At 40.0% G+C, this 20,010-nt stretch overlaps 2 protein-coding genes, 1 long non-coding RNA gene and 1 pseudogene across 3 annotated transcripts; 2 read left to right on the top strand and 2 right to left on the bottom strand.

The window, feature by feature from the left end:
- The first annotated feature begins 577 nt into the window (after positions 1–577).
- On the top strand, positions 578–1,201 carry LOC125313595 (annotated as a pseudogene).
- A 1,513-nt stretch (positions 1,202–2,714) lies between these two features.
- On the top strand, positions 2,715–3,475 carry LOC125313596 (inositol transporter 1-like). Its single transcript, XM_048273277.1, is given in 3 exon segments — positions 2,715–2,901; positions 2,904–3,216; positions 3,307–3,475. Coding segments are annotated over 3 exon segments (669 nt in total).
- A 4,941-nt stretch (positions 3,476–8,416) lies between these two features.
- On the bottom strand, positions 8,417–9,104 carry LOC125316356. The gene is made up of 2 exons (XR_007199593.1): positions 8,994–9,104; positions 8,417–8,903 (listed from the first exon to the last, which is right to left on the bottom strand). It is a non-coding gene; the product is annotated as an uncharacterized LOC125316356 (long non-coding RNA).
- A 1,580-nt stretch (positions 9,105–10,684) lies between these two features.
- On the bottom strand, positions 10,685–13,847 carry LOC115731413 (pentatricopeptide repeat-containing protein At4g39530-like). Its single transcript, XM_048284268.1, has one exon. It carries the CDS (start codon positions 13,718–13,720, stop codon positions 11,159–11,161), a length of 2,562 nt encoding a protein of 853 aa, XP_048140225.1. The 5' UTR covers positions 13,721–13,847; the 3' UTR covers positions 10,685–11,158.
- Between the last annotated feature and the right edge of the window lie 6,163 nt (positions 13,848–20,010).

A 20,010-nucleotide genomic window follows, 5' to 3' on the forward strand; every position in this document is an offset into this window, starting at 1 on the left:
AAAATGACGAGAGTTTGGTAAAATAAAAGTACAATGCAGAAAAGTAAAGATATCAAAAGATAGTAAATTTAATTTAATTTGTACTGGAGGACCTCCAAAGAGTCTGTTGTGGCTATTTAAAATTTACGAACAACGGTTATCAATGGAGGTTACAAAGGGAGGTTATAACAGAAGCTACAAAGGAAAGTTACCAACAAAGATTACAACCAGTTATCGACTATTTCTTTGACTCCACTAATGAAAAGTATTTTATTATTGACAACAATTTATTTCTTATCATTTTCGTGGACGATAAAAATTTTTTTTGCTCTTTCATTTATTGAAGCGATAGAAACGATTATTTTAATATATATTACAAATTATGTGGTGGCATATTTTCGGAGTTGGGCTCAGCTGTTTTGACATATTGCAGGTCACATCCACTGTCTTTGTTTCCTTGACTGCCTCTCTTTAGTCTCCTGAAGCAAAATCAAGATACTGTACTGTGCTGCACTTGCTTATCTATATTCTATTGTTAAATCTGTATTTGATACGACCATCAAAATTGTTAAGCTTGTCATCTTTAGTCAATCGGAAGATGTTTTTCCTCCTTATGCAGGAATTTCAGCAGTCCACCGGTATCAATACGGCGATGTACTACAGCCCAACTATAGTTCAGATGGCTGGTTTTCTCTTCCAACCAGTGGCACTTCTCTTATCCACGATCGTTGCTGCTGTGGATGCTGCAGGAACCATCGTTGGAATTTACTTAATTAACCATGTTGGTCCCAAAAAACTGGCCATCGCAAGTTTATAAGGTGTATTGGCATCCTTGGCAATTCTTTCGGGCGCATTCTTTGCAGAACCCTCTGATTCCACAAACGGGGTATATTGGTGGCCTGCAGTCATCGGTTTGGCCCGTTACATTGCTTGCTTCTCACCCGGGACGGGACCCGTTCCATGGACAGTAAACTCGGAGATATACCCCGAGGCATATCGTGGAATATGTGGTGGCATGCCGGCCACCGTCAATTGGATTTCAAACCCGATCGTGGCACAGACATTTCTTAGCATCGCTGCTGATGCTTTGGGGACAGGCGCGACGTTCGTGATAGCCGTGTTGGCAATCATGTTTGTGGTCATCTTTGTGCGGGAGACGACTTTTGAAGAGGTGGAGAAGATATGGAAAGAGAGAGCTTGGGGAAGTAGCAGAGGCAAATAGAGTACAGAAGGCGTCCTTGAAGATTTAGATTGTGAACACGAATTTTTTAGCGATGATGTTGGAGATACCACCGCCACGGGTACCACAACGGGTAGCGACGATTGACGATGAGGTAAGTTGGGGTTCTCAAAGGTAAAAAGAACTACATGGCTTTGATTCTTCTATCCCCAAGAAGATATGTAGGCCGCTTAATGATAATTCATTAAGTTCAAGCCCATTCCTTTTTTTTTCCCCATATTTTATTACAATGTACAATTTAATTGTATTTTATAATTTATAATTTATTATATTTATTTTATTATTTATTATTTTAAAAATTATTATTAAAAATGAATCGGAATGAACGGGCGGTTCCGAAGCGGAACCGGCCCCGAACCGCCATTTTACACGGCCGGTTCCGGTTCCACCTTTTCGTGGAACCGGAACCGCCGGTTCTCGAACCGGAACCGGCGGTTTCACCGAACCGGCCTCCCCTAGGGGGCACACATATATTTTCTAGTTAATATTTGGTGGGACCCAAATCCGAAAGTAAGTCATGTTTTTTTTAATATCAAAAGGACTTCTCTGACTCAGTTCGATGGCCGCACGAGAAAGTTAACTCTGCAGAAAATAAAGGCCGCTTTCTGGGCATTCGGCGACCTCGTGCGTGAGAGAAAGCTTTGTTGATTTGGTGAAAAGTGTTCGCTCCCTTCGGCGTAAATTTTTTACGCTTGTTTCGTTTATTTTTCTGGTAATTTCGCATTGATTTAATTACAAGATCCGGTCATCTTCCGCTTTATATCTCAACATTGTCCAAAATAGCACTCACATTATGGATAGTAGTCTAAAATAGTCTTTATTTGAATGGTCAATCATGTCATTTGGATATTATTTTTGATTCTTTCAATTTCGGCCCTTGACTTTTTATCAGGCTCGAAACTTCTGAAAATAAGGACAAAGCTTCCAAGTTTTGAAGGCAAGCGATTATGGTCGCAGGATCCGTCGTAGCAAAGCTTGAATCAGAAAGAGAGATAGTTAAAAAAGAACAGTTCCCAACATAATCAATCTGCATATATTAGAAAGATCATGAAGGAACCAAGCGAACTCAATTTGCTGACTAACAAAGGGTGAGCGTAACTTTTGACTGAATTCATTACGTCTCTCAAACTGCTACTTGAGTAAATCAACCGAAGGGTTTGGGAGAGTATGAAAAGATGAGGGGCTCTAGGTTGTCGAGCTGCTTAGACCAATAAAATTAGCTAGATAGGACCGGAAGAAAAACTCAGTTGGGTGGTAGTTTTATTCTCAATATAAGTGCGGAGTAGCATATTTTCGGAGTTGGGCTCATAGCTGTTTTGATATATTGCAGGTCACATTCACTGTCTTTGTTTCCTTGACTGCCTCTCTTTAGTCTCCTGAAGCAAAATCAAGATACTGTGCTGTGCTACACTTGCTTATCTATATTCTGTTGTTAAATCTTTGTTTGATACGACCATCAAAATTGTTAAGCTTGTGATCTTTAGTCAATCGGAAGATGTTTTTCCTCCTTATGCAGGCATTTCAGCAGTCCACCGGTATCAATGCAGCGATGTACTACAGCCCAACTATAGTCCAGATGGCTGGTTTTCTCTTCCAACCAGTGGCACTTCTCTTATCCATGATCGTTGCTGCTGTGAATGCTGCAGGGACCATCGTTGGAATTTACTTAGTTAACCATGTTGGTCCGAAAAACTGGCCCTCGCAAGTTTATAAGGTGTATTGGCATCCTTGGCAATTCTTTCGGGCGCATCCTTTGCAGAACCCCCTGATTCCACAAACGGGGTATATGGGTGGCTCGCAGTCATCGGTTTGGCCCGTTACATCGCTTGCTTCTCACCCGGGACGGGACCCGTTCCATGGACAGTAAACTCGGAGATGTACCCCGAGGCATATCGTGGAATATGTGGTGGCATGTCGGTCACCGTCAATTGGATTTCGAACTTGATCATGGCAGAGACATTTCTTAGCATCGCTGATGCTCTGGGGACAGGCGCAACGTTCTTCAATTTTCAAAAAAAAATGAAGAACGTCATGAAATCTTCATGTTTCCTTATTTTTTCTTTCGTTTCTATTTTTTTTTTCATCAGATTTCCTATAGGCGGGGTCTTTCAGGGCCAGACGATGGCCAACAACCTTCTACCTGATTTGGACGAGGGCTGCAAACCCCTCACCTGTACCTGGCAAAACATGTCGATGTCGATGTCGATATTGATTGTGCCGTGTAAGACAACCGGCACTACTAAATCACCATATTAGGATTTTGCAGCCAAAATTAATTCGAATGAGTATAATGAAATTTCACACAAATTTTTATAATAAAATTAGTAAAATTGAAAAGTTTAGAACTAAATTATCTGCCGTGTGATGTGTTTATGACTTTTTGAATAATTGAGCGGATAACCGTGGAGGCAGGACGTTTCTCGGGTTGACTATTGCCTTTCCTAAGACTTGAAAGCATGATCCACTTCCCGAGGTGCAGTATGGTGATGACATGTCCGCTCGGATAAACATTTTTCAAGAGTAAATTATGAAACCTATCTTTTTCTTTAGTTCGCTCGAATCAAGACAAGGCTGCATATAAGAACGTCTGGAAGATGATGTGCGGAATACAGGGAACAGAAACCAATTCTGCTATGCCAAGAACGTACCAAGTGTTATGACATATTACATCATACATATCACACGAATGACACAAAGTTCTTTGCTCGATGACATCAAGAAGGACCAACATGCTGTCTGATCAAGGCTTTGCCGCTACCGAGTCTGCAACCATGTTCAAAATGAAGGGAAAAGAAGAAATAAGCCTCACTTGCCTTTGGGAATATAGAAAGTTCAATCATGTACTCCAGACAAATATCAACCATGGGATACAGATAGGTTTCTTTTGTAATTAATTTGAATAGTGCATGTGAAATTATTGACATAATGATGAAATTACCATGATTTTCCCCCACAAATTTAACTGTAGAGTGTCGGTTCAGAGCACGTGGTTTTATTACTAATTCTTGCTATACAAAGAAGTTAGGCACATGCACGTACCACAACTGTAAAGTTGAAAATTTCATGGAGTTTCATTAATCGTTTGACACGCAAGTGAAATCCAGCATGGTAGCTAGAGAATATATCCGATGAATTAAGGTTTAAGTGCTTTCGAGCGAGAGTAATACGCTGTATAATGAATGGCGCACATGCTCGATGGAAAGGTTCGAGATATGGAGTAAAAAGAGGACTCACCCGGAAGTTTAGCATGAACAGGAGAGCTTCCATGCACATCTGTAGGCCACATAATATTTAATGAGAATAGTAATGGAAGATCAGATACTAACTGATGGAATGGGTCGAGATATGTGAGTAAAAAGAGGACTCACCCCCAGAAGGAGTATAAGTCCCACCCCCAGCAGGAGTAAGAGTCCCAGGCATATCTGTAGGCAAGATGAAATCCAATGAAAATTGTTATCAAAGATCAGACACTGCCCAAAATTATTGAATAATACATGTAACAAAATATGAGCGCAACATTAAGGAAAATTCTGTATGTTCTCGTCTCATGCCATGCGAACTACAGTTTCATGGAATCATGATTCTCAATCCATGTCATCCTCCCTTATTGGAAGCCCGGAGCACCAAAAAGAAAAATCACTTACTGGTATCAGCTGAGGCCCATGGAAGGAAGAGGGAGATTATAACCAAGAGCAAGCAGAAAAAGGTGATTAGAGAAGAGGACGATGATGAAGGGAAGTGCATTTTTGCTGTCATCTGTGTGTGTGTGTGTGTGTGTGTGTGGTTGCTGTTGGGGGGTGGGGGGGGGAGGGGGGGGGTTATATACAATCTGTGAAGTGCAGATAAAACTCAATTAATCAGGTGCATGAAAGTCTACATCTTTGATTTTTTCATTGAGTACATGAAGGGCAAGAAAAAACTTGAGGAGTCTTCTCAGGGAAGGAGACTTGAAAGTCTTCATCTTTTGATTTTCTAAGTTGCGTAAACCGAGGGCAAGAAAGAATACTTGTTAGTTTCAAAGTCCACCTGCCTTTTCGCTTCTTATTCGGTCACTTGCGTGTATCAATGCGGTCGGCCGTGGACTTGTGGGGGTACCTGATCTGGTAAGCCTCAGCTCATAAGCGCGCGATTGCCCAAATGGCACTCACACTATGACTAGTGGTCTAAAATGGTCCTCGTTTAAATCGTCAATTGTGTGGTTTGGATACATTTTTTCTGTCATTTTATTCCGATCCTCGACTTTTATCGGACTCGAAACTTCTGCAAATAAGATAAAAACTTCCTAAGTTTTGGGAGGCAAGTGATTATGGTCGCAGGATTCGTCACAGCAAAGCTTGGATTAGAGAGAGAGAGAAAAAAAAAAAACAGTTGCCGACGTAATCAATCTGCATATGTTGGAAACATCATGAATGAACAAAGCGGCAACTCAATTTGCTGACTAGCAAAGAGTAAGCATAACTTGGGACTGAATGACATATTCTAGCAATATGTGAAGAAACTTAAACAAGACTTGAGGCTTGAGAGTGAAGTTACATCGCAGCCAATTGCTTGGTTATATGAATCCTTCGCCCCAACCTTGACCGTATTGCTCAAGTGTCTAGTGACAATTTGTTCAGCAGTGTGATTTGGATCTTTCATGTCATTCCCAGCTTCGTTGAATATGGTTTGATCATCGGGCCAATTGGAACTCGATGTGTCCTCTTGAGTTGTTTCCATGCCTCAAAGTGACAGAGAGTTTGTTGAGAAAAATCTCTAATTGATTTTGAAGTTAACAAAACAATCAATATTCTTTAATAAATGAGTCAACTCAATGAATTACTTATTTTGCAAATTATTCTAATATATATTTGATTGTCAAAAATAGGTTTATGACTTTTTGTATAATTTTGACAATATTCAGTTAGCACAATAAGAATGGTCTGACGCTCTAAGAGACGCAAATACTCAAAATTGGCAAGAGGAAGTGCATTTTTGCTGTCATATCTCTGTGCGTGTCTGTGCGTGCGGGAGGGAGGATTTATATATAGCCTCTGACGTGCAGATAACTCAACTAATCAGTTGCATGAAAGTATTCCTCTTTGATTTTTAAATTGAGTGTGTGAAGGGTAAGAAAAACTTGAGGAGTCTACTCAGGGAAAGAGACTTGAAAGTCTTCCTCTTATGATTTTGCACATTGCGTAAACGAAGGATAAGAAAAACTCAAGTAAGTCTAATCAAGGAAGGGGACTTAGAACTTCCGACGTTTCAAACACCACATACCTTACCGGTTCTTATTCGGTCTCTATGTGTGTATCATATCATCCGCATGAAGAGTCCGACGTGCAATTCGGTGCGTTGAAGACAGCCGAGGACTTTGGAGGTACCTGACCTCGGTAAGCCTCAGCTCACAAGCGCGCGATTGTCCAAAATCGCACTCTCACCACGGGTAGTAGTCTACAATGGTCCTCTTTTAAGTCGTCAATCATGTGGTTTGGATGCAATTTTTGATTCATTTTATTCCGCTCCTCGACTGTTGTTGGACTCAGTTTTGAAGGCAAGTGATTATGGTCGCAGGATCCGTCATGGTGAACCCTGGAGCAGAAAGAGAGAGTGAAAAAAGGAAAAAAACAGTTCCCAACATAATCAATCTTCACATGTTAGAAAGGGCGAGAATGAACGAAGCGAGCTCAATTTGCTGACTAGCAAAGAGGAAGCTTATAACTTTTGACTGAATGATATATTCTAGCAATTTGTGAAGAAAGCTAAACAAGCTGACTTGAGACTTGAGAGTGAAGTTACATGGCAGCCAATTGTTTGGTTATGTTCATGTACAAAGAAGTAATACGACCTAAATGTAGATGCTGTTCTCTCCGGGCGGCCATTATGAGTACTGATCTGTTGGAGTCGTTGACGGAGGAGCTGCCAATATCGGATATGAAAAATTACTTGCAAAAATCCTGATTTCTTCCTTATTTGTCGCTACTTGAAAAACCATTTGTTGGCCTTTAAGGAAATAAATGTGTACTTCGGATTTTGCATTGCCCTAAAATGCTCGGTTTAAATCATATTGTCTGGTTGGATAGTCAAGTGGAGAGCACAGACAGAAATACATGGTAATGATGAGGGCAATAGGGGGAGCTGATGGGTGGAAAAGTCCCGAGAGTGAAAAATCCTTTCTTTGTGAACACCAATGTTTGCTTGACAGGGATCTTCTTCTTCTTGGCATTGTACATCCACATGATATAACATCTGGACTATTGCATTTATATATATTATGTAGATTTGCTTATAAAGGATGAAACAGGTAGGTGTTTCCCGAAGCTCAACAAGCAAAAGTTGATTAAAATGGCCCTCAATTCTTAGAATGGAGTATGGGCAAAGTATGAATTGTCCGTAAATCTTCATGGAGCTAAAAATTCATGGTTTGCCCCCAACAGTTGCACTATCAGCAGCATTGTTTTAGCTAGACGGCCTTGTTCATGCACCCCTTTTTTTGAGTGGCTAATTTTTTGAGTATTTGGGTCTCTTTGAGCGTCCGATCATTCTCATTGTGCTAAGTAGCCCCCTTCTTGCGATTGCATATCGTTATAATTATCCAAAAAATCCTAAATTTATTGTACAGTGGTTAACACATTTTGGAACTTTGCACTTTTACTAATTTAGTTCTAAAGTTTTTATGATTTGCCAATGTGAACCTTCCGATCAATTTTGGCTAGGAACCAATAGCACATGGCACAACCGACGCCGACATGGACGTAATTTTTTTATTAAAAAAATATGTATTCTTCTTTTTTTCCTTTTTTTTTTTTTTTTTTTTACTTTCCCTGGCTTTCCGACAACGGGGTCATTGGGGCCTCGGCAACAACCAACGACCTTCACCTAGTATGGGCGAGAGCTATGACCCCCTCACTTGTGGTCGGTAAGGATTGCCAGCCGATAATCCAACGAAGGAATAAAAAAGAAAAAGAAATGAAATAAAATAAATAAAAGAAAAGAAAAAGGAAACAATTTGCAAAAAGTGTCTGCTACGCCAAGCCCAAGAATATACCCAGTACTATGACATAGTACATCATATGAATCGCGAGTGACACAAAGTTCTTTGCTCCATGGCATCTAGAACACCCAACATGTTGTCTGATCATGGGTTTGCTGCCACTGACTCTGCAACCATGCTTAAAATAAAGGGAAAATAAGTCTCACTTGCCTTTGGGCATATACAAAGTTCAATCATGTACTCCAGACAAATATCAATCATGGGATACAGATTGGTTTGTTGTGTAATTAATTTCAATAGCACAGTGAAATTATTGACGTGGTGATGAAATTACCATGATTTTCCCCCACATATTTAACTGTAGGAAACCTTATTGACCGAGTCGTGACCATGCGTACACAAATAGACTCCCTACGCAGCACCAGAGATTTCACTACTAATTCTTGCTACAAGTATGAAATTAGGAACATGCACGTATTACGTTTGTAAAGATGATCTTTCATGGATTTCCATTAAACGTTCAACACACAAGTGAAATCCAACATGGTGATTAGAAAATATCTGATGAATTAAGGTAATAACGAATGGTTCACACATGTATAAACCATTCTAGATGCAGATAACTTGATAGAAATGTTCGAGATATGGAGTAAAAAGAGGACTCACTCCAGTGCCCGTCTTGACCAGGCCTGCTTCCAGTCACACCTATACCTGCATGTGCAAGACAATATTCAATGAAAACTCGTTACAAAATATCAGACGCCATCCAAAACTATTCAATGATTCGTGCAGCATAATTACCGGAGCAACGATAAGGTAAACAGCTTGATGTATAAAAATTTCTCTATGTTCTCGAGTCATGCCATCTCAACGGTCCCCCTCCATTATTGAAAGCTCAAAGCACCAAAAAGAAAAATCACTTGCTCTTATCCGCCGACGCCCCTTGAAGGAACAGGGAGATTATAACCAAGAGCAAGCAGAAAAGGGTGATAAGAGAAGATGATGATGATGAAGAGAAGTGCATTTTTGCTGTCATAGCTCTGTGTGTGGTTGTTGTTGGGGGCTTTGGGGGGTGTTATATATAATCTCTGAAGTGCAGATAAAACTCGATTAATCAGTTGCATGAAAGTCTTCATCTTTGATTTTTCTTCATTGACTCGTTGAAGGGAGAGAAAAATACTTGAGAAGACTAATCCAAGGAAGGAGACGTGAAATCTTCATCTTTGAACTTTCTACTTCGAGGAAATGAATGTAGAGAAACAACTCGAGAAGTCTAATTAAGGAAGGGAACTTGAACTTCCTGAGTTTCAAATTCCTCATACCTTACCGGTTCTTATTCAGTCTCTTTGTGTGTATCAGTTCATCCACATGAAGAGAGTGTGCAATTTGTTGGGTTGAAAACACCCGTGGACTTGGAGGTACCTGACCTCGGTGAGCCTCGGGTCATAAGCGCGCGACTGTCCAAAATCGCACTCTCGCTACAAATAGTAATCTAAAAGGGTCCTCATTTAAGTCGTCAATCATGTGGTTTGGATGCTATTTTTGATTCATTTACTCCGGTCCTCGTCTTTTATCAGACTCGAAACTTCTGCAAATAAGTATAAAACTTCCAAGTTTCGAAGGCAAGTGATTATGGTCGCAGGATCCGTCATGGCAAAGCCTGGATCAGAAAAGAGAGTAAAAAAAATAGTTCCCTACATAATCAATTTGCAAATGTTAGAAAGATTATGAATTAACGAAGCGAGCTCAATTTGCTGACTAGCAAAGAGTAAGCATAGCTTTTGACTGAATGATATGTTCTAGCAATATGTGAAGAAAGTTAAATGAGCTGACTTGAGGCTTGAGAGCGAAGTCACATCGCAGCCAATTGTTTGGTTATGTTCATGTCAATGTTATGAAATATAACAAATATAATGAAGGGAAATCAGATCAATTTCCTGCGATGTATCAAAGTTTCTGAAGATGAAGATGTCAAAAAGAGGTTAGAGAAGCAACTCTCAAAGAAGATTCTCATTAGAAATTGAAAAAACAGAAATCTAGAAAGATCACCAATCGTCTTCAGATCAGTTGAAGCACACTGATCCTTCCTCCCCATTGTCTTGCTTTTCTAGCATGTTTCAGTAGCATGAAAGTCTTAAATCTTACATCAAAAAAAGGAAGGGAGAGAAGTGACAGGACCTAAATGTAGATGCTGTTCTCTTTGAGCGGCCATTGTGAGTACTCATCTGTTGAAGTTGTTGACAGAGGAGCTGCCAATATCAGATATGGAAAACTAGTTTCTTTTTCTGATTTCTTCCTTATTTGTGACCAATTGAAAAACCATGTGTTGCTCTTCAAATGGTGATTATAAAATAGAAAAGGAGGGTTTGATCAAGCTGTCACAAAATCCACAAGAAAATAGCTCCCAAGGTTTTTGCTCTTCGGGGTTGGTCAACCTGAAACTCGTCATTTTGACCTACTGCTTTAACAGAGTGAGTCTCCACCAAGGGGAATTTCTGGTTGGTCATCTTATGGCTACAGGCAGTGGGTTAATCTCTCTACCCCTCAGGAACAGGTCATTTGCCCTCTTATTCAACTAACTTGACACATCTAAACCACAAATAGAGAGCATAGCTCATCAGTTCATCCAATCTTCACGAGTCACCCGTCAATTAGAAGTCTTCGAATCAGGTTAATTCCTCGTGACTCAAGTCTCTTTATAGATGTTTGGACACATCTTTGCAACTTCAATGCCGAGGACTAATTTGCATCAAGTGAAGTCTAAAACTATCAATATTCACCACTTAGTGATGACAATTCAAACTTGTATCCTAGCAGCTGCTTCTCCAAGAGAACTATCGTCCTCACAACACGATATATCTCAACCTATTCGATGGAAACCCCAACTCAGATGATGTGCATAATTCGAGAAGATTGATCATGTTCGGGGAACATACAGCTGGAAGGGTTCACAGGATAGAGCATTTTCAGTATAACATCGTTCCGTTACTATTTGTCAGTCGATCGTCTATGATAACAGCAACATTGTTTGGCACATAACCGATCTCTTTTATCTGAAGAATTAGATAGTCCAAAACTGAAAAAATCAAATCAGCCTCACAATGAGTCCAGTCTCTAGCAACAAACACATGAACCTCATTATTGACTTCTATCCAACTTGTTCCTGGTTCTTTTACGACTCCAGTCTCGTCCATTCTCTGCCTCACCTTCTTTACATCAAACCACTTTCCTTTTGATGCAAAAATATTTGAGAGTAGTGTATAAGATCCACTATCCGTCGGGTCCAAAGAGATTGCCATCTCCGCAGCATACTTTCCTAGTTCACTGTCACCAGCATTCCTGCATGCACTGAGCAAGCTCCTCCATACCAGTGCCATCGGTTGAATTGGCATTGTCTCAATGAAATCCACAGCATCCTTTAGCCTACCAGCTCGGCCCAAAAGGGAGACCATGCAGGCATAATGTTCGGTCTCCGGTTCAATTCCAAGCCCACTCATCGAGTTATAATGCCACAATCCATCTTCCACAAGCCCCGCATGGCTGCATGCAGAGAGGATGCCCACATATGTGATGTAATTTGGTTTCACTCCTGCAATTATCATTTCGTCAAATATCTGGAGAGCAGCCTGTGCTTCTCCATGTTGTGCATATGTTGTGATCATGGAGTTCCAACATGCAACATCTTCACAAATAGCAAGGTCAAACGCTTTCCTGGCCTCCTGAATACTTCCACATTTAGCATACATATCCACAACAGCATTCGCGACAAATGGGTCAAAATTCAAACCACGCTTTATAATCTGGCTATGGAACTGTTGACCATGTTGGAGACTCGCTAAATTGCTTGCTGCTGTGATAAGGGAAGCGAACGTGAATTCATTGGGTTGTTGTTCGGATAACTGTAATTCCAAGAACAATTTGAAGGTCTCCTCATTTTCCATTTGCTGACTATATCCAAAGAACATTGCATTCCAAACTACAATATCTCTATCGCTCATCTCTTCAAATACTAGCCTCGCATCTCGGACTAAAGAACACTTGGAATAAACATCGATCAGTGAACTCCCTGCAAATAAGTCCATAGAAATTCCAGATTTACTTAAGAGGCCATGAACTTGCTTGCTCAATTCCAAGGTGAATAAAGCAGTCGACAATCCAAGGATGCTGACAAATGTCAATGGACTTGGGGAGAACGACGCAAGCCTCATACTATGGAAGAGATCTAATGCTTCCTCCAGTTTCTCTAATCTTGAGTAACCTTCGATCATAGCATTATAGGAGACAACATTTTTCCCATCCATAACATCGAAAAGTTCCCTAGCATCCGCTAAGTCATTGCATTTTGCATACATATCGATCAAGCCATTTTTTACAAAATCATCAAACTCTAAATTGGCCTTGATAGTGTAAGCATGAACTTGCTTTCCCTGTATTAAGGCCTCGAGCGAGCCACATGATGTGAGAACACTGGTGCAAGCAAATGCATCGGGATTCCAACCCAATCCAGTCATCTCTGCAAAAAGATTCAATGCTTCTTTATCATACGCATTCTGCATGTACCCGGAAATCATCGTGGTCCAAGAGACCATATTTCGAACTTCCAAATGGTCAAACAACCTCCGAGCCACTTGTGCCATGCGAGATTTCGAATAACAATCGATCAGCACATTAACCACCGAAATGTCCATCTCTGCTTCTCGCCTCAGTATGTGAGCATGAATTTGCTTGCCACCTTCAACAAACTCAAGTGCTGAGCAAGCACTTAAAACACTGGAAATCACATATTTGTCAGGAAGAAGGCCAGCATCTATCATCTGGCTAAACAACTGCAGAGAGACTTCACTTCTCCCACATTTCACGTGCCCACTTATGATCGCAGTCCAAGTAACATCAGTCTTATCCAATAAACTATCAAAAACTGATCTCGCCCCATCTATACCACCATTATTCGCATACAAAAAAACCAGGGAAGTGCCAACATAGACATCCTGACCGAGACCGGTCTTAACAACAAAACCATGCACCTGAGTTCCTTCATCAAGGCCACCCGACTGCGCACAACCTCGGATCAGACTGGCCAAGATATACTCATTCGGCCTCTCCACAGAGCTTCTCTGAAATTCCACAAAGCTCATCAGTGCTTCACTGCAATAACTATGCCGGGCGTACATCGAAATCAGCGAAGACCAAGTGATCAGGTTCCTCTCAGGGATATCATCAAACACCCCTCTTGCATCGCGTAAACCACCAGACTTGGAGTAAGAGTGTAGCAGAACGTTGGCAAGAAACACATCGTACTGAAATCCCCAGACGACGATTTGGCCGTGGAGCTTCTTGTGGTGACGAATGGGATTGCCGGAGTCGGAGGCGGGCAACTGCAGGAGCTTGGCGAATTCACGCCTTTTGACCCGCGAACTGGGAAGCGGACGAAACGGGGTCTCCGAAGGGAAGGTGGAGAAAGTGAAGGACGGTCTCATGGCTTTGGAAATCCTGCGACATTGTCTTGCGAGGAGTGCTCGAGCGACCATAGTAGTTCGTCATCATAGGTGATGCATCTCGAAGGGTCGTTGTTCCGTTGACGGTCCTGAAACGGAGGAGGGCGCTAACGAGTGTAAAAATCCAATTTTTACAATTTTTGGAAATTTACCATCCTGTATGAAAATCAAGGCCAAATGTCGAAAAAGGGCATAACCTTTACCTTGGAACAATTTTGCCAATATTTTCCAAATGTTTAAAAAGAAAGGGAAAATATCATAAATTAAAAAAAAAACCCTCAACTATGTACACATTTATTTTAGGGAAAAATCCAAAAAAGGGCCTGAAGTCTTCATAATTTCTCAAATAAGGGCCCAAAGTGAATCTTGTTTCAAAAAAGGGCCCGAAGTGACATGGTGCGTTTCAATTGAAAGCTCGAAGTGGTTATTATATTTCAAAAAAGGGTCCGGCCTGAAGGACGTTTTCGTCATTTCACATTTTAATTTTTTTTTATTATTATTTTTTTCTTTTTCCTGATTTATAATAAAAAAAATAAAAATAAAAAGGCTTTGCACAGGCGGGAGGGCCGCCCCCCTTTGTGGTTGCGACCCACCGCCGGGGGGGGGTCGGCGAGCGCGGCGAAGACCGGCGGGGTCGCCGACCCTCACCGAGGTGCCCGCGACCCCGCCCGGCTGTGCCGCCTACCGCCCTCCGGCGGTGGGGCGGTGGCCACAAGCGGGAGGGCTACCCCTCCCGCTTGTGAACGTTCACTCCTCTTTTTTTTTTTTTTTTAGGAAACAGACTACAAAACTATAATAAAAAAGAAAAAAATTAAATAAGTAAAAAGACTAAAATGCCCTTAAATCAGGCCTTTTTTTGAGAACTTATAGTCATTTCGGGCCCTTATTTGAAACGGTATTCACTTGGGGCCCTTATTTTAGAAAACATAAGGACTTCGGGCCCTTTTTTGAAATAATGTTTATTTGGGACCCTTATTTGAGAAAATATGAAAACTTCAAGCCCTTTTTTAGATTTTTCCCTTTATTTTAAATTTTTTTATAACGTCAAAAATCTTAAATTATATTTACTGCAACACATTTATCTTAATTTTTTTATAACATTAAAAACCTTAAATTTATACGAGTGCGACACATTTGCCCTTCCTTAAAATTTCGTTAAAAATTTTCACAAAAAATCTGACACGGCTCCACCTCGGTACCACGCGAGCGCCATGTCCATAAAAGGTTAAAACAAAAGTTAAAAACTAAAAAAAATGAAATTTACTATTCATCATCCTTAACCTAGATATCGCTCGACCAAAACTCGTCGATGCTTGCCGCTTGTCGTCCACCGTCACTTAAACCTCCCGGCAAGATTCGTCAACCCCGCTTGACCACTCTTCGGATCTAGCCACGGTGGCCACGAGCTTCGAGCTCGGATCTCGCTTCGAAGTTCGCAGTCGCCATGGCCGCTCAAGCCCGAAGCTTGGCCCAAGGGTTTGTGGATTTCGTCTCTTTTGCAAGGGAATGGATTTGTGGATTTCATCTCTTCGCGAGGGGCTAGCAGTGGCAGTGGTAGAGGTGGAGGTGGTTGTTACACGCTCGCATAAGGGGCATATAGTGAGGGTCTTGGTGGGGAGCTGCAAGCTTAGGAACCTAAATCGGACCTCGAAGCTTGCGATTGCCATGCCCGGATCTGGTGGATGCGATCAAGCAAGGGTGAACGCCGCCGAAGGTTTAGACACGAGATCATCTATGCCTTCGGGGACGGGCTGGTGCTCAAGAACAAGAGCAAGAACAACCACAAGACCTAACGCCCGAAGCTGAACCGAGCCAGGACTTGACTAAAACCCGTAACGAATACTAAACGAACACGAGCCGATCCACAAACAACGACGACGCAAACCAACGGGGACTCGCAAAAGCACAAAACAAACCTAAAAAAAAGAGAAAGCAACAACCGATCGCGAACGCCGGAGGACCTCGACAGGTTGAAGACGATGAACAGTGACTTCGAATTTTCCCTTTTTTTTTCCTTTTCGTTTTCATGTTTTTCTCATGTGGCGCTTACATGGCGCCATATCACCGTCACGTTGGGTTCATGATAACTTTTTAACTGTCAATTTTAATGAAACCCTAACGGATTTTAAATTTATCCTGTCAATATAAGTTTGGCTTTTTGACGTCACAAAAAAAAAATTTATAGTAAATATGTCACGAAAAACATAGTTTGAGATTTTTTACGTCACAAAAGTTTATGATAAATGAGTCACAGTGGGCATAGTTTAAGATTTTTTGTGGTATTTTCCCTAAAAGAAAAGGCAAAAACTTAAACTTATGAAATAACTTCGGCCTGAACTTTCGAATGTTCGCAAAAAGTCATGTAATTATACTCCTCATGTATCGAAATATTTTCCGCGACAAAATGTTTTTCGCCCAAAGTTGTTCTTCGACTTTTAATGAAACGGAAACAGGTCACGTGGCAACTCCGAACAGGAAATAACCAGACAAACAAGGAAACCAACAACTTGAACTTCAATAAGATTGTACAGTTACAAACCAAGCAGAAATTTAATCAACAACAGGGGCCGGAACATACAAACTTAATAGCACAACTAACGTAAACAGATTGTGCCAGAATTTAATCGACGACGAAGCATGAAAACGTTAAGATATTACACAAAATTTAATCAACGACGCAACACCATGATCAAGATACACGCGAAAATTTAACAATAACGCAAATCTAGAATCTACAGCTAAAAAATAAGCCTCAATTTAATCAACGATGCAAGTCTAGGAAAATAAAAGTACAATGCAGGAAAGATAGATACTAAAAGATAATAAATTTGTGTGATTTGTGCGGGGGGGTCCGAAGAGTACGATGTGACTATTTAAGTCTACAATGGACGGTTATCAACGGAAGTTATAAAGAGAGGTTACAAATAGAAGTTACAAAGGAAATTTACCAATAAAGGTTACAAACGATTATTGACTATTTATTCGACTCCACTATCTTGATAGCTTCCTCAACTTCGCTAGGTTAACGGTTGCTTCATTCCACTTCGTTGACAGTTACTTTTTTTATGGTTGCATCCAAGATTGTTGACTCCACTTTTTACCGATTCATCGGGTTATCGATAATTCTATTTATAAATAATCAAATTATACTATCATCGATTAATTCCATCACTTGTCCATAATGACCAAATATTAGTTATTTTTATGGTGCAAACAAATGATCAACATTCTTTTAAATTAGATAATCAAAATTCATCGTGTGCCCACTTGTCATCGGCAAAATAGATTTCTTCTTGCCGAATTTTATCTTGGCCAAATTCATCATAAGGCAGGTTTTGTCCTATATGTCGTACTCTAAGTAATTGCTCATATTTAGACGCTCCAATTGTCAATTGGAGCAAATCGGCAAAACTTTTGCTTTCTTATTTTTCTCTAAGATTGCTTTTCAATTTACTAAAAGTGAAAGCAAGGCATTTATTTCTAACCCTCTTGAATAGAGCAACAAACCGATCGACCGATTCTGGCCGGATGAGAAATTGATACTTCATATATCATTCTATAAAATTTAGAATAGAATTGTCTTTCCATATCGGTTCGAGAATGAATTAAATTAGGAGGTAAATTTGTATACCAAGGAAAAACAGTTTTCGATAGAGATAAATGGAACAATCTAAGTCTCGAGAATTAATTTATTCCTGCATGAGCACATTGGACAATAAATCGACCAATATGTTCGATGGTCAACTGGCCATCTTCGGTGAAATTAGTGAAGTCAAGATTTTTGAATTTTCTTGGGTAAAATACGGTATCGGCCCAACAAGGATGTGGCTTCCTATATACCGGCCCGACCCTTCCTCTGTCAGTACATAATTGTTGTAATACGAATTCAACCACTTGATTAGGATTTGCAAGTTGGCACATTTCCCGCCTCTTAGGTTCGGTGTAAATAGGTCGATAGACTTACCTTCCTACCCCTTAGATTCGGGGATATAAGATTTTCGAGCCTTTATAAAATCTTCACGGGTGGTGGAATCACTTAGTCTAAAAAAATTTGATCATCAATTAATTAAAAGTTAGAGGAATATACTTGGAAGCCGTAGTATTAAACAAATTACTTCCATTGACGGGCGTCGTCTCACAAGTCTTCCTCTTACCAATGGTTTCAGTCCTTTGTAGAATCCCGGAAGGTACGGGATTAGTAGGATTCACTTGCATCCGAATTGGATGACTCTATGTTCTTAGGCCGTGCATGACCTCTTGGAAGGTGTTGAAGATCATAGGTTAACCACTTGATGAGGTATTCAATCATGAGATTAGTTGGCTCCTTCCGGTGTTCATCGAGAATTTTCTTCATGGTAGCCAACTTTAAAAGATTTGACTCCCTTACCAAAAAAATATATATATATTTGACTCTAAGCGCCTTCTCTGCTCATCGATGAATTATCTCGGGATTTCAACTGGATTGGATCCACCATCGATTGTGAAGTCGATAACTCAAAACGTCCTACCCTCTCGTTGTTATGTAGTGGAAGCGAATTGTTACCGTCCGGATTTTCGGGATCAAGTTGATTCCTTGTGCGCACCATTGTATCTCCTCAAACCAGTCACACTATTCTCACTAGGCATGCCAAAAAAATGTTTCATCAAAATCTCTGCCACTACGAAATGTCTTTTGCCAAATATCACTAGTCCTGTTGTGAAGTTTATATGTTCCAGGCTTTGTTGTCGAATAAATTCAGGCTTGGTTTGTAATTTTACACTCTTATTGAAGTGCAAGTTGTCGATTCCCTTAATGAAGTGCGAGGTGTTGAAGATCATAGGCTTGACCGCGTGATGAGGTATTCAATCATGCGATTAATCGACTCCTTCCGGTGTTCGTTGAGAATCTTCTTCATGGTAGCTAATGTTATAAGATTTGACTCTAACTGCCTTCTCTACTCACCGATGAGTTGTCTCGGGATGTCGATTGGACTTGATCCACCATCGACTGTGCAATCAATAACTCAAAACGTCCTACCCTCTCATTGGTAGGTAGTGGTAGCAAATTATTACCGTCCGAATTGTCAGGATCAAGTTGATTCCTTATGCGTACCATCATATCTCCTAAAACTATTCACTTGGTCCCACTAGGCATGCCAAAAAACGTTTCATCGGAATCTCTTTCGCTACGAAATATCTTTTACCTAATATCGTTCTTCAGCTTTTAATTAAATGGAAATATTTTTGTGACGACTCTAGACATGAAATATTTCGGAAAACAAGGGAACCAACAACTTGTACTTCAATAAGATTGTACGATTATAAATTGAGCTTGACTTTAATCAACAACAAAGCTTGGAATATACAAACTTCACAACAGGACTAATGTAAACGCCGGAATTTAATCCATAAAGTAACACCGAGAACAAATATACGTACTCAAATTTAATTGATGACGCGGATTTGAAATTTGCAGCTAAGAAACACGTCAGAATTTAAAAAATGACACGAGTTTGGTAAAATAAAAGTACAATGCAGAAAAGTAAAGATATCAAAAGATAGTAAATTTAATTTAATTTGTACTGGAGGACCTCCAAAGAGTCCGTTGTAGCTATTTAAAATTTACGAACAACGGTTATCAATGGAGGTTACAAAGAGAGGTTATAACAAAAGCTACAAAGGGAAGTTACCAACAAAGATTACAACCAGTTATCGATTGTTTCTTTGACTCCACTAATGAAAAGTATTTTATTATTGACAACAATTTATTTCTCATCATTTTCGTGGACGATAAAAACTTTTTTTGCTCTTTCATTTATTGAAGCGATAGAAACGATTATTTTAATATATATTACAAATTATTCATTTTTTACGAAACAAACACACTCTAAATAAACTTAAATTACCAATTTCTAAAAAAGTTATATGTCATTTTTAACCTCGAAAAGTTGCTAAATACGCGGTAGAATTATCCGAAAATCCATGTCATAATGGAGTAGGAAATTAGTAGAGTGGGTCGGTCGGCACAAGTGGTTCTTAGATAATCTCGAAGCTTCTCCGAAAATTTGCTATGTTAGAATAAATCACGACAATTATTAAGGTAAAACGCATGGTGATCATTTTGAGGAAATAGGAAAACGCAAGTGGTCAATAATTAATTAGCAAAATTTCAAGAAAAGGTGAATTTAATGGGTCAATTGAACATTGTTTTTTTTTTTTTTTGGTCGGAAAGTCAATTGAACATTGTTAAAAAGATTGTTTTTTCAACAAATAAAGTAGAAACGGCTCAATCATTGGCCTGCCAATTATTACAAAAGAAGTCTCTAGATGCTCCCAAATGAGCA

The sequence above is a fragment of the Rhodamnia argentea genome, chromosome 1 (genome assembly GCF_020921035.1).
Source record: "Rhodamnia argentea isolate NSW1041297 chromosome 1, ASM2092103v1, whole genome shotgun sequence".
NCBI classification, from domain to species: Eukaryota; Viridiplantae; Streptophyta; class Magnoliopsida; order Myrtales; family Myrtaceae; genus Rhodamnia; species Rhodamnia argentea.